This window comes from Bombina bombina, chromosome 8 (genome assembly GCF_027579735.1).
Source record: "Bombina bombina isolate aBomBom1 chromosome 8, aBomBom1.pri, whole genome shotgun sequence".
Classification (NCBI taxonomy): Eukaryota; Metazoa; Chordata; class Amphibia; order Anura; family Bombinatoridae; genus Bombina; species Bombina bombina.
Genome location: NC_069506.1, coordinates 139,151,775 through 139,164,555, shown reverse-complemented (window position 1 = coordinate 139,164,555; position 12,781 = coordinate 139,151,775). Strand labels below are relative to the sequence as shown.

The 12,781-nt window shown below is 40.5% G+C and overlaps 1 protein-coding gene across 4 annotated transcripts in view; it reads right to left on the bottom strand.

Annotated features, from left to right (window-relative positions):
• Positions 1 to 12,781, bottom strand: part of LOC128638563 (uncharacterized) — a 431,654-nt gene that overhangs the window by 76,918 nt on the left and 341,955 nt on the right. For all 4 annotated transcript variants that reach the window (XM_053690591.1, XM_053690590.1, XM_053690593.1 and 1 more), the window contains one exon: positions 3,984 to 4,231. In XM_053690591.1, the coding sequence (XP_053546566.1) occupies positions 3,984 to 4,231 (248 nt within the window). The remainder of the gene's footprint in view (positions 1 to 3,983; positions 4,232 to 12,781) is intronic.

Below are 12,781 nucleotides of genomic sequence, written 5' to 3'. Positions count from 1 at the left end.
CATTTACAGCGGCTCTATTTCAAAGTTGCATTTAATACTTTGCTGCTACATAGAATGGATCAGCTCCAGATATTTAATTGGCAGCTGGTTATATTCAATTACATATATATATTATTATTATATACACACACACACAGTCTTGTTCTCCTACACTCACACTTATACCGATGCATATAAGTATCTATGCTGTGCCTACTATGTTTATACTATGTATCATGTCATTGACTATATTGTATCTCCTCCTGCTTTATCATGTAATGTATATATTTGTTTATTTTTTCTATTGTAACCATTCACACAAGTTGCTAGTGATGGTGATGTCACTATGTGGGTGGCACCCTACCCTGGAGAGCGTGTGATTGGATGACAGTACTGTTATTAGGGTGTCTGGTGTGGGTTTATGCACATTTGTTTTTTGTATGTCTGAGGAAGGGGCTAATCCCCCGAAAACGTTCACATCTTAGGAAATAAATCACTAAAAAGTCCTGGCGAGTGCACTCTTATTTTGCTTATATATATATGAGAGGGGGAAAATGAGAAAGCGCTTAGTCAAGAGCCCAGAGAAATACAGTTATAGACAGTGACTATATACCACATGTGTAATAATTTCAACATATGAACAGTGATTGACACGATAAATGTGATGAATCAAATGGAATAGACCATTAAATTAAAAAATGAATACAAGGATGAATCCCGTATTGGATTAGTAGCATCTACAGTATAATAAAACACACAGATTGCCAGTAGGTGTGCACTTACTAGAAATTACCCCAATCATATGAGGCAAGTTGCCGCATCTATCAGTGCCAGTCCTCCGGTGATATCTCGCATCTGTATTGGAGACAATGATGTATTACTTCTTCTTCCCTTGGCGTATGGTGTATGGCCAAAAGGTGTGTTCTTAAGTAGCTCCTCCGTGGATTCAAATCGTTATGCCAAGTAAAAAACATAAAGAGGGTACATAGCGTAATACAGTTTTTATTAAAACAAGAGTATTAAAAAACAAGCTAAATGACCACTCACATTTAAAAACCTCAAACATATGAGGTATGAAACAAACTCGTTCAATGGGGTCCCCTGAAGTACTTTCAGATGACAATAGTACCAATCAGATATCAATGGGGTCCCAATAGGTTACAGTCCGAGCTATCTCCTAACCCTTCACATATACATAACAATGTGAGGCAGTCAGTAAAAAACAAAAGTCCAAATAAAATCCCTTATGCGTTTCAAAGGGTTAATATCCTTCATCAGAGGGTGGTGAAGAAGGATATTAACCCTTTGAAACGCGTAAGGAATTCTATTTGGACTTTGGAGTTTTATGAGCTTGTTTCATACCTCATATGTTTGAGGTTTTTAAATGTGAGTGGTCATTTGGCTTGTTTTTGAAATACTCTTGTTTTAATAAAAAATGTATTACGCTATGTACCCTCTTTGTGTTTTTTACTTGGCATAATGCTTTGAATCCACGGAGGAGCTACTTAAAAACACACCTTTTGGCCATACACCATACTCCAAGGGGAAGAGATGTAATACATCATCGTCTCCAATACAGATGCGAGATATCGCCGGAGTACTGGCAACTTACCTCATATGATTGGGGTAATTTCTAGTAAGTGCACACCTACCGGCAATTCGTTTTCTCATTTTCCCTCTCGCATACCCAGTGTTCCCATTCTCGGTACCTCCCAGTGTGGTACTAGAGTTTGGAATACTCACATACTCTGAGACTATAGCAGCACGCTTAAGGCCCTTTCACGGAAGTGAGTTTTTGTAGCGCAGACATCCGGGCAGCTTATCTTCCCCCTTTTCTTTGGTGGGTTTGATATTCTAATCTTTTGTGTATGTATGTATGTATATATGTATGTATATATATATATATATATATATATAATAAAACAGAACATTTTCTTATATGTGAAGAACAGTGGAATGCAAAATATTCATAACTGCCTTCGGGTTTGGTGCTGTTAGTCTAATGCAGGGATGGGGAACCTTGGCCCTCCTGATATTTCAGAACTACATTACCCATGATGCTTAGGCACTCTAAAGTCCAGTTGAGCATCATGGGAAATGTAGTTCTGAAACATCTGGAAGGCCAAGGTTCCCCATCCTTATTCTAATGCAATGTTGTGTTGGTGCACAATCTTAAAGTCCTACTTTTTTTTAAGCAGCACACCCCACTGAAGTCTATGAGGAAAATAAGTTAATGCGGTTGCAATATCCAAAGTTCTAAAGTTAGTGCGCAAGGGTTTTCGTTTGCACACTAACTTTTTACTTTTAATAGGAGCACAAACCCCTCCACGGTAATATTTTATTTTGAGCGTAATTAGCGTGTAAGCGGAAAAAATATTTAGCGTGCCATTTGTAATCTGGCCCTATGTCTGAGATGCAGATCTTTTGATCAAGGAACAAAAAATATTTGAACTTTCCACTATTGGAATTTTTTTTTAATATAAATCAACTAACTTTCCAAAAATGAAATTTACCTGTTAGCGTGCTCCTACAAATTACAATTTGCAGGGCGTACTTCAAGAATGTTTAGTACAAGGTTGGGGGAACATGTTAATAATGATAATAAAAGGGTATACAAACATTCTTTGTGTCTACATTTTAAACCAAAACAGAACTAAAGATATCAGTAAACTGATGGCTTTACGAGAGGCTCATAATCATTGAAGTGGGGGATACCTCTAATTAGCTTTACCTAAGACTTCATACCTTTCAAATACATGTTTTAACTAGAACTGTGTGTATTCTTATACTGCAGCCGAGTTACACTTTTATGAGTATGTGAATCCAATGTGTGAGGCTGAAGTTTATTAATTTGATCTCATCTTATTATACCTACTGGTCCTAGAATAAAATATACAATCACTTTAAACCTTATTTTGCTATCAGTATTTTAAATTGATTAATAAAGGAAATTACTTTTAATATAGTAGAAGATAGTGCCCCTAAACTGCTTTCTTCCTTTCTCTCCTCTTTTTTTCTGTCTTTTGCTGCTTATTGAAATTGAGTACAGCAGGTAGGGTAGCGCCTAATCGAGATTACCTAATCATAGGCTCTCCTTTCGTTTCCTCACTAAATAACGGACACAGTGCCAGTTAATCTAACTCCAATTTAACTATGGAACTATTATTAAAGTTCTACTGATCATATTAGATATTTTTTTTAACTCTCAGGTTCAGTTATATATTATTTTTGCTTGACTATTTTCTTTCACTATTTACAATCCCTGGTTTCTCACTTTGTGGAGACATTCGTTTGTATCAACACTATCAAACAAAAATGTCTAAAATATAACCAGGATAAGCTTTCGTGCTCAAATACCATTTTTTGTGAACTTATTCAGCCCTCTAAAGAACAGTATTTATTTTTTTATATGAAGTGTCCTGCCATATGAGCACTGCATATCCCTTTGCATTTATTTACAACAGAAGAACAAGCTGTTTTTTTAATGGCAATATAACTTCTAAAATGTGGAAAAGGATTTTTCTCAAAGCAGGTGGATTGCCCAGTTTTCCTTTGAAGTATAAAAACTTAAAGAGACACTAAATCCAGATTTTTTTCTTTCATGATTCAGACAGAGCATGCAATTTTAAGCAAGTTTCTAATTTACCCCTATTATCATTTTGTATTCGTTCTCTTGCTATCTTTATTTAAAAAGCATACGCTTAGGAGCCGGCCCATTTTAGTTTCAGCACCCTGGATAGCGCTATCTTATTGGTGGCTACATTTAGCCACCAATAAGTAAGCGTAGCCCAGGTTCTAAACCAAAGATGGGCTGGCTCCTACGCTTTACATTCCTGCTTTTAAAATAAAGATAGCAAGAGAACAAAGAAAACAATTATAGTAGGAGTAAATTAGAAAGTTGATTAAAATTACATGCTCTATATGAATCAAAACTCCCTTGCAGTATTCGTATTTATCACCTTTAGTTAATGTTTTTTTAACTTATGCAAAGTTAGTATACATACCCAGAAGAATCTGTCATGGAGGAGGGTGAGACAGTTGAATACTTGCACACCAGGTATAGGAAGCTATACTTTAGCACAGTTATCATTTTAGCTGCAGGTGTAATGAAAGTGTCCGTCCTGCACAATGGTCTGCAGCATTTTACTTTATATAAGGCCATGTTTCTTTCACACCACCGATCAAAAAAATTTCGAAACTCAATCCAACTTAAAAACACGCGTCCTTCTAAGCTGCTACAATTGAAAGGTCTCTGGAGAAATGAAAATGAAAAACACTTTAAAGGGACATTAAACACTAAACAAATGCTAGATAGAATGATGCATTCAGCTGTTTAATATTGAAAAAAATAAGCATAAAGTTTTAGCGTCTATAAAGCAATGGGAGTTGCCATGTTGTAACTTAGGTTACCTTCTTTGCATTGGCCAATTAGAGACAGTTATAAATAGGTCACTAGAGTATGCAGCCAATGGCTGTGTGGAATACAAGAGTGTTGTGCACTTCCATTTCTAACAGGAACTTAAAAGCTCACAATCTCAGAAAAGAATTACACTAAAAAGGTACAAAATAAATAATGAAAGTATATTGCAGAGGTATTTTTAGATATACAATTTATTATTTTATAATACCATCTCAAAGTGTTTAAAGTCCCTTAAATATTTCCTTAAAATGTTCTGGTTATTAAACAAGCAATAGGTGAAATCAAAGGCTTATGTGAATAAAGAGCACTATACACCAAAAGGTTATGGTCTGTTGATCAAATAAAGGGGGGAAAAAAACACTGTGAATAGCATTTTACTGTCCTAACCAGTAAAGAAAGAGTGAATTAGTTCATCTCTTTGGGTGAGAAATGGTTAAACTCCTTGCAGCTAATTTAATTATGTAAAATTTTCCTAAAAGGGGCACACACAGACAAATTTATGTATACATAATATAATTACTTTTGCATTAGCATAATTATCATTAATTCAAGTAAATATGTTTTTTTGTTTTGTTTTTTTTTAGAAAGTTTGACTTTGCAAATGTTTTTTGAGACAACAGCCAGAATATCATATGGGCTGAAAAACTCTTACATGTGCCTTTAGAGAGCAGTCATGTTTTACCATAAAACTACAGCTAAATTTGAAAAGGAAAAATAGGATATGAAGAACTATATTGTATCCCCCTAATAACTAAAAAACAATTTATTCTTATCTAATAAATTCCTTACTAGTCTGAACACAGTGACATTATTCTTCAGATTTTTGGTCAGGTAATATTGTGTTAAAATGTTTGTATAGGAGACTACGAATAACTAGTATAGAATTTGTACATGACATACCTGTGTAATTATTGATTCAGTGTGATCGTATTCTTCCCTAATAAAAATTATTTCAACCTAATAAATTCCTTTTTTTCTTGGTGGTGAGAGTTAATGAATCCTTACTGTTGGGAAGTCATCACTAGGCTACCAGGAGGAAGCAAACACACCCTAAACCAGAGCTTTAATATCCCTCTTACTTCCTTGACACTCCCAGTATTAAGTATAGCCAAGAATAGGAGGAAGAAGTAAGAAGGTTAGTATGGTAAAGAGGTGCAAACTCTTTGTAGATTCTCACCACCAAGAAAGAAAGAACTTCTCAGGTAAGAATAAATTATGCGTGTGTTTTTTTAAGGTGGCGAGAGTCCATACTCTTCACTGTTGGGAACTAATACCCAAGCTGTGGAGTCCACGAAAAAAAAAAAAAATAGGTTGGACAAAAAAGAACAAGGAAAAGCAGGCACCTATTTTACCAGAAACTACAGCCTGAAGGACCTTCCTTCCAAAAGCTGCCACTGCAGAAGCAAACACATCAAAATGATAAAATTTTGTGAAAGTATCCAGGAAGACCAATTTGCAGCCTTGCAAATTTGTTCCACTGAAGCCTCATTCTTGCAAGCCCAAGAAATAGAAAAATGGACAAAGTTTGTAAGAATGCTTTGTACTGATGAAAAAACAGGTTTGGAGGCTCACAAGAGAGACATGACAATTCAGAAACTCTCCGAACTGAATAAATAGCTAAACAAAAACAGAACCTTCCACAATAACAACTGAATGTTCAAGGTATGAATAGGTTCAAATGGTGGAGATTGCGGAACTCTGAGGACCAAATACAAACATCATGTAGGAAAAATAGGCTTAACAGTTCTTTTTCTAACTAAGGCCTGAACAAACACCTGAATATCAGAAAGATGAGCAAGTTTCCTATGCAGATAAGATACGAGGCATTCCAACAGAATGCCATGTATACTCTTGATCTGAACACCAAGATAGGTACACTTTCCACAACTTGTAGTCAAAATATTTCTAGTAACAGGCTTACTAGCCTGAATCCAAGGTTTCTATCACAGTCAGAAAAACTTATTTGAGAAACAACTAATCATTCAACCACCAAGCAGTCAAACTGAGAGATTGAAGGTTTTGATAAAGGAATGGACCTTAAGCTATTAGATCTGTACATCGAGCAAGACGCCACACGGAGGAGAGCTGGAAATCTGAACCAGATTCACATACCACATCCTGCAAGGCCATGCAGGAGCTATTAATATTGCAGAAACATAAATTATGCTTACCTGATCATTTTCTTTTCTTCAGATGGAAAGAGTCCATAGCTGCATTCATTACTTTTGGGAATTCAGAACCTGGCCACCAGGAGGAGGCAAAGACACGCCAGCCAAAGGCTTAAATACCTCTCCCACTTCCCTCATCCCCCAGTCATTCTGCCGAGGAACAAGGAACAGTAGAAGAAATATCAGGGTGAAAAGGTGCCTGAAGAATAAAAATAACAGACACCATAGAAAAACACAGGTGGGGAGCTGTGGACTCTTTCCATCTGAAGAAAAGAAAATTATTAAGTAAGCATAAATGGAAAGAGTCCACGGCTGCATTCATTACTTTTGGGAAAACAATACCCAAGCTATAGAGGACACTGAATGCAAAACGGGAGGCTACAAAAGGCGGCCCATTCTGAAGGCACTAGGCCCACAAACCCTACCCAAAAAAACCTGCTTCGTCTGGAGCCGATACTTAGAAAAAGGAAAAGGCCCAAAGGACACTAACCCGCAGATAGTCCATAAAACCTTGCTAGAGACCGCAGAAAGGACTTGACTGAGCCAACCCGCCTCCAGGAGACACCGCCGCCCAGCAATCAGTCCCCCAACGTCCCACCCCTTACTAGAGGAAGGGATCAAGCACCAAAATCTCCCCAAAAAAGGAGAAACTGTGTAAGAAAAAAAATCAGGGATCCCTGAGGGGACCCCAAATAAAGTGTAACCAGTTCCAAAAGAAAAAAGGAACCCTAAGAACCAAGCCAAGCTCAGAGACCCAAAACGGTCTTGAGAAAAAGGCAGGCAACGAGAAACACAGCACCCACAGTGGGTATGCAAACTCTCAGCCTTCAGGTAGTGAAGCCGCTAAGCTAACCACTAGACCAAAACAGCAGGTCAGACTCCGGAATACACAGAACCACAAGTTTAAGACCGGGAACAGAAACCGAGAAGAAAACTTCTCCTAAATACAATACAACCGCATCACAAAGACAACTGAAGACAGAGTCCTCAAGTCACTGATAACTCAGAATATCGAAATATTCACAGATCGAACACATGTGGCAACCCATATGCTACAGTCATACCAGGATGACTCTGAAAAACAATACTTGCCAGCAAGTAAAAGCAGCTGAAAAGAGATATCAAATCCGAATTGCCAGACTGCTAAACATCCACTAAACATCCACTAAACAGTGGGCACATCACAGGCTATCCAAAAGCCATCAGCCCCTTCTCAATATCTTGAACATAGAGAAGGCACAAAAGGCTCACCGAACCTTAAAAGGCCAGAGGACGACCACATATCTCAGATCCACACCGAACCAGCCCAAGCGACAGGCAGGTCTGAAAAACGGGAACAGAAAGGACCCCAAACACCAACCCCTAGGGAAGGGCGGAATGGGGTGAACTCGGTTACCCCAATAGAACTCGGGTGCTAACCCAAGAGCTCCCTCAAATAGGTACTGCCAAAGAAAACCCATAGAAGATGAGCATCGCAAATGCAGAAGATTCCTATGAGAAACCATTATTACTGACAGTCTCAACACAGAGATTCCAATCTCTACAGAAGGAACAGCACAAGCTCCCAGAAAGCAAACTGCACACCCTTACAAAATAAAAATACCTGTTCCAACTTCCTGCACAGAGGACAACAACCCTCCAGAGAGAGGAACCCCCCCCCCCCTTCATAAGAAGGGCCAAATAACTCCCCCAAAAGGAAAGGGCACATATAAGAACAGAGCACATGCTCACAAGGCATGAGCCAAGTCTGATGAAAGCAAAAGCCGAATGAAAGACATCCAGATGTCCCGATGAAAACAGAAAGAACTCCCCACGAAGGGGAATATACATTGTTCAAAGGACAAGGCAAGCCATAATTAGCGCATCCGAGAGCTCTCAGAACCTGGCCAAACTGCTAGCAGGCTTAACTAGTAATTCCTTAAAAGCTTATGTTCCCTGGGAAAAACTGAACAGCCACAGGACCATAAGTTTCCGGACTTCCTAGAAAGATCCCAAACAAAAATATAGACCCGAGCCCTAGAATTGTTTAAAACAAACACCCCCCCCAGGGGACACAAATACCCCATCTGAAAAATCAGACCTCACCGGGGATAATCGGACTAACCCAGAGAACGGGAACAAGACTCACTCACAAATCTCAACCCAAAAGGAAGAGAACACCCCCTACAAGAGTCCAAACACTCCAAAAAAAGGAGCTGAAGCACGACAGAGGTGCATCAAGACTCCAGAAACCAAGGGAGAACCTCGAGGAGCAAAGTCACTCGAAGAGCGAGTAGAACAAAGGCAAGTCTCCATATCTCCTCAGAGTACGCAACCAGAGGACCATACCCAAGGAAAAAGAATGCAGAGCATCCCAAACCCAGTAGAATAAAACCCCCAAGCGAAGCTCGGAGAAAAAGACATAGCCTAATGTCCCTAATAGAGAAACAATAACTCCCGATAAGGAAAAACCACGGGGCCCTCCCCTTAAAGTGGTTAAAACCGCTAAGGAGAAACGGACAAAGCCCAGAAATCTCGACTCAAGGGAAGAGAACCTGAAAAGGAACAAGTCCAAAAAGCAAAAATCCAAGGAGCCCCTGAAAGGCAAGACAGTCAGGGCAGGCGGCAAGGAGGCCCTTAGTCCTCCACCTTCCAACCCACACGGGGAAGGAAAACACTTCCATTCCCGACAAAATACTGGAAAACAGAGAGTGTTGCAGCGGAACTTCAGCGTATCCCAGTCGACCAGCTAGAGGGGCTAACATCCACGCCTCACGGACCCTCAGCCCTCACCGGCCGCTTAGCTGAACTTGTAAAAGAAAAACAAGGAATAACACAAATAATAAATGTGAAACAGTCAGCGCCACGTGTCTGAAATAGGCCGCAAGACAGAAGGGTCCGAACCCAATCAGGACCAGCCTGAAACTCAGGGTCGATACTGTCAATGCCACAAACAGTCATACCTAGAGATGAGGAATAAAACCCTTTTTATTTTTGAATAAACATAGGACTAACATGTCCTCATGTCAAACAAACTTCCGAAGAAGTAAACTTTCCCGAAGGAAATAAATAAACATGAGCTCAAATAAAAAATCATCCTAACCGGATTAAAATAAAAGCTAAGGCAACCCTTAGGACCCGCAGGACCGGATCATGTTCTTCCAGCTCAGGACTGGAAAGGATACTCAATAAACAAGGCTATAAGAAGATTACCTCATTCTAATATAGCTAATTATGCGAGCTGTTCGAAGTAGAAGACTGAGAATTCCCGTATACGTTAAGGATGGGATCCTCCAACAATACCCAGAACGTGCCTCAAAAGGACACGAAGGCGCGCCAGTCTATAACTAAAGGCACAGCATACCCTCGCCGGAGCAGAAGACGACTCCGACCTCAAAGGTTGACCCCCTGAAGCCTCAGGGACAGTCGCCCCCTCCCTGATAGCTGAGCAGGCCACCCCATGCCTGAATAGCTCCGGTCAAAAAAACACGAACAATATCATAAACACAGCTCTGGTAACAGCAGATGCACCAGCGCCATAATAATGGACATGTGAAAATGTGCCATAACCTCGGGGTGGGGGGTGGGAACAAGCAACCTTCCAGAGAAGGATAAGCAAAATCTGGGTTACCTGCATGTGTAGCAAGAGTTGTTGGTAGGGAACTCGCCACTCGGGGAACGGGGTCCCCAGGGACGGATGGCTCAGCGGCTCCTTGATTCGCCGATCCCGAGGAATTGAGCACTCTAAAACGGCATTCTGAACATAACTGAAGGGCATGTATCACTCGGGCCAATTTGTATTCCTCACGAGAAATAGACTGAGTCAGAGACGTTCGTCCCCACATTATCAGAATCCTTCATAACTGGGATATTGAATACAAAAAAATGGACCAGATAAGAAAAGTAAATGGCACCTGACACCCACAATGGCTGGGGCACTCATCACTTCTTAGGACCCAGACACCAGCGGACCAGAAATATTCCGTCACCACACGGTCAGGAATGCGGAAATGGAGAGTCAAAACGTGACCACACTCGGTCACCAGGTGCACCGTGCGGTCCAGAAAAAGCGCGCTCAACCCTAAAGGCCCCGTCACTTCCAAAGGCCGTTATGTTCCTAGCCAAGAGCCTAAGTAACACCACACATAAGCAGGTCGAATCACATAACAAACATGATTAAAAAAAACCCTGTTCAATAACCCCCCACAAGAGATATTAACCCTTGATTCCAAGATACAAAAGGAGCCTCACTGAGGTGGTAGGCTCTCGGGAAAACATTTGTAATACAAGGCAATCATAATGAAAGAAAATTAAACGATCTTACTGGAATCTATGCCGTGGAACAGGAACAGGAACACGCCCCTTCAAGTGTGACAGATAGTAGCGTTGCCTCTGCCATGGACTTGAGAGAAGAAAGCAGGCAGCAAAACTCATCAACGCTGATTGCTTGTGGAGCTGTTAATATGAGTCGGGATGGTTTCGCAGAAAGACTCTTCCTGCATCTCTGGACTCTAACTTTCATCCAAGCCCTCACTGAGATTGACAGGACTACTAACCTCCTGGGACGAAAGGCAAAGAATGACTGGGGGATGAGGGAAGTGGGAGAGGTATTTAAGCCTTTGGCTGGGGTGTCTGCCTCTTCCTGGTGGCCAGGTTTTGAATTCCCAAAGTAATGAATGCAGCTGTGGACTCTTCATTTATGAAGAAAAATTTGTTTTTGTTTGATCCAAGCAATTAGCCTTGGTAGAAGCACAATTGGTGGAAAAAAGGTAAACCAGATGGTAAGACCAAGGAACTGCTAGAGAGTCTATCAACTCAGCCTGAAAATCATGACCTGTATCTGGTGAGTTTGTGGTTCAGATGAGACGCCATTAGGTTTATCTCTGGGAGACCTCAAAGATGTAGCAACTAAATCGAAAAACTTCTGGTTGAGGGACCATTCCCCTAAGTGTTAGGTCTGACAACTCAGATAATCTGCTTTCCAATTGTTGACGCCAGGAATGTGAATGGCTGAAATTGTACACTAGTGAACTACCCAATTCAGGATATGCAAAACCTCTCATCGCTAGAGCATTGTTGGTACCACCTTGATGATTGATATAGGCTACTGCCGTGACATTGTCCGACTGACAGCAAATGAAAGGAACTGAACCAAGAAGAGGTCAAGCCTGAAGCCCCCAGAAAATTGCACAATACATTTATTGATACCCCTAAAACCTTTGAGAGCCCCAGTCCTCCCCCTAACCTGACAAGCTGGCATCCGTGGTGATTATTTCCCATGATAGACTCAGTAAAACCATCCCCTGACACAACATAGGGGATATCCACCCTCAGAGAGGGAAGAAGATTGGTCATTGTTAGATAACCGAACTTGCTTGGTAATCAAAGGAACAGTGGATACAGTACAGTTGGATACTCTTAGTAGAGGAACATGAGGAAATATGTTTACGCTTGCGCTTACTTGAAGGTGGCATAACCGCCATAACTTCATAAATAGCAGACTTTAAGTGAAAAAAGTCAGTAACCCCATCCTGGCTGGGGACATACTGTATTTACAAAATTAGAAGTAGCCAACTGAGATTTTAAAACTGAACTTAAGTAAGTAATACAAAGTTGAGCTGGAGGTCAGATAGTAACTTATTTGCAAAGCACACATTTGTTTGTTAAAATAAGCAAAATCAGTAGATCTGACCTCTAGTGGGTCTAGCCCAGCAAATACAGTTCCAGTCTGCTCCATTAAATGCTTCTTATAGTACAAGAAATCACAGATTTAAATAAACTTGCCACACACTGTACAATAAAAGTGCCTTGTGACAATTGGTGTAGTCTCTGTCAGAGGCCTTACAGAAATGAAAAGAACAGTACAATATATCTTAGAGTTAAAAGCAACACTTATCACCCCTCCAGCATGTACTGCAAATGTTAGGTCAATTATTATTCACTACCTAATAAACATTAAGTGCTACTCTGCTCGTGGTATAGGGTGAAGTTTAACCCCATCCAGTACCAGGGATACATTGCAGAGAAGACCATCTGTTGCACACCATAGCTGTGAGGAAATTAACAGGAAGAGGCGGTAGGTTGCCTAAACTGATGTAGAGCAGGAAACTCTTACTCTCTCACTCCTGATCCTCCGTGCTGCGCTCTTTCACTTCCTTCTTAGCATTCCTGAGTAGGTTAGCATACCGAAGGTGGAACGCTAAAAAATGCCGGTTCCGAGCAGAGTCTAGTATTT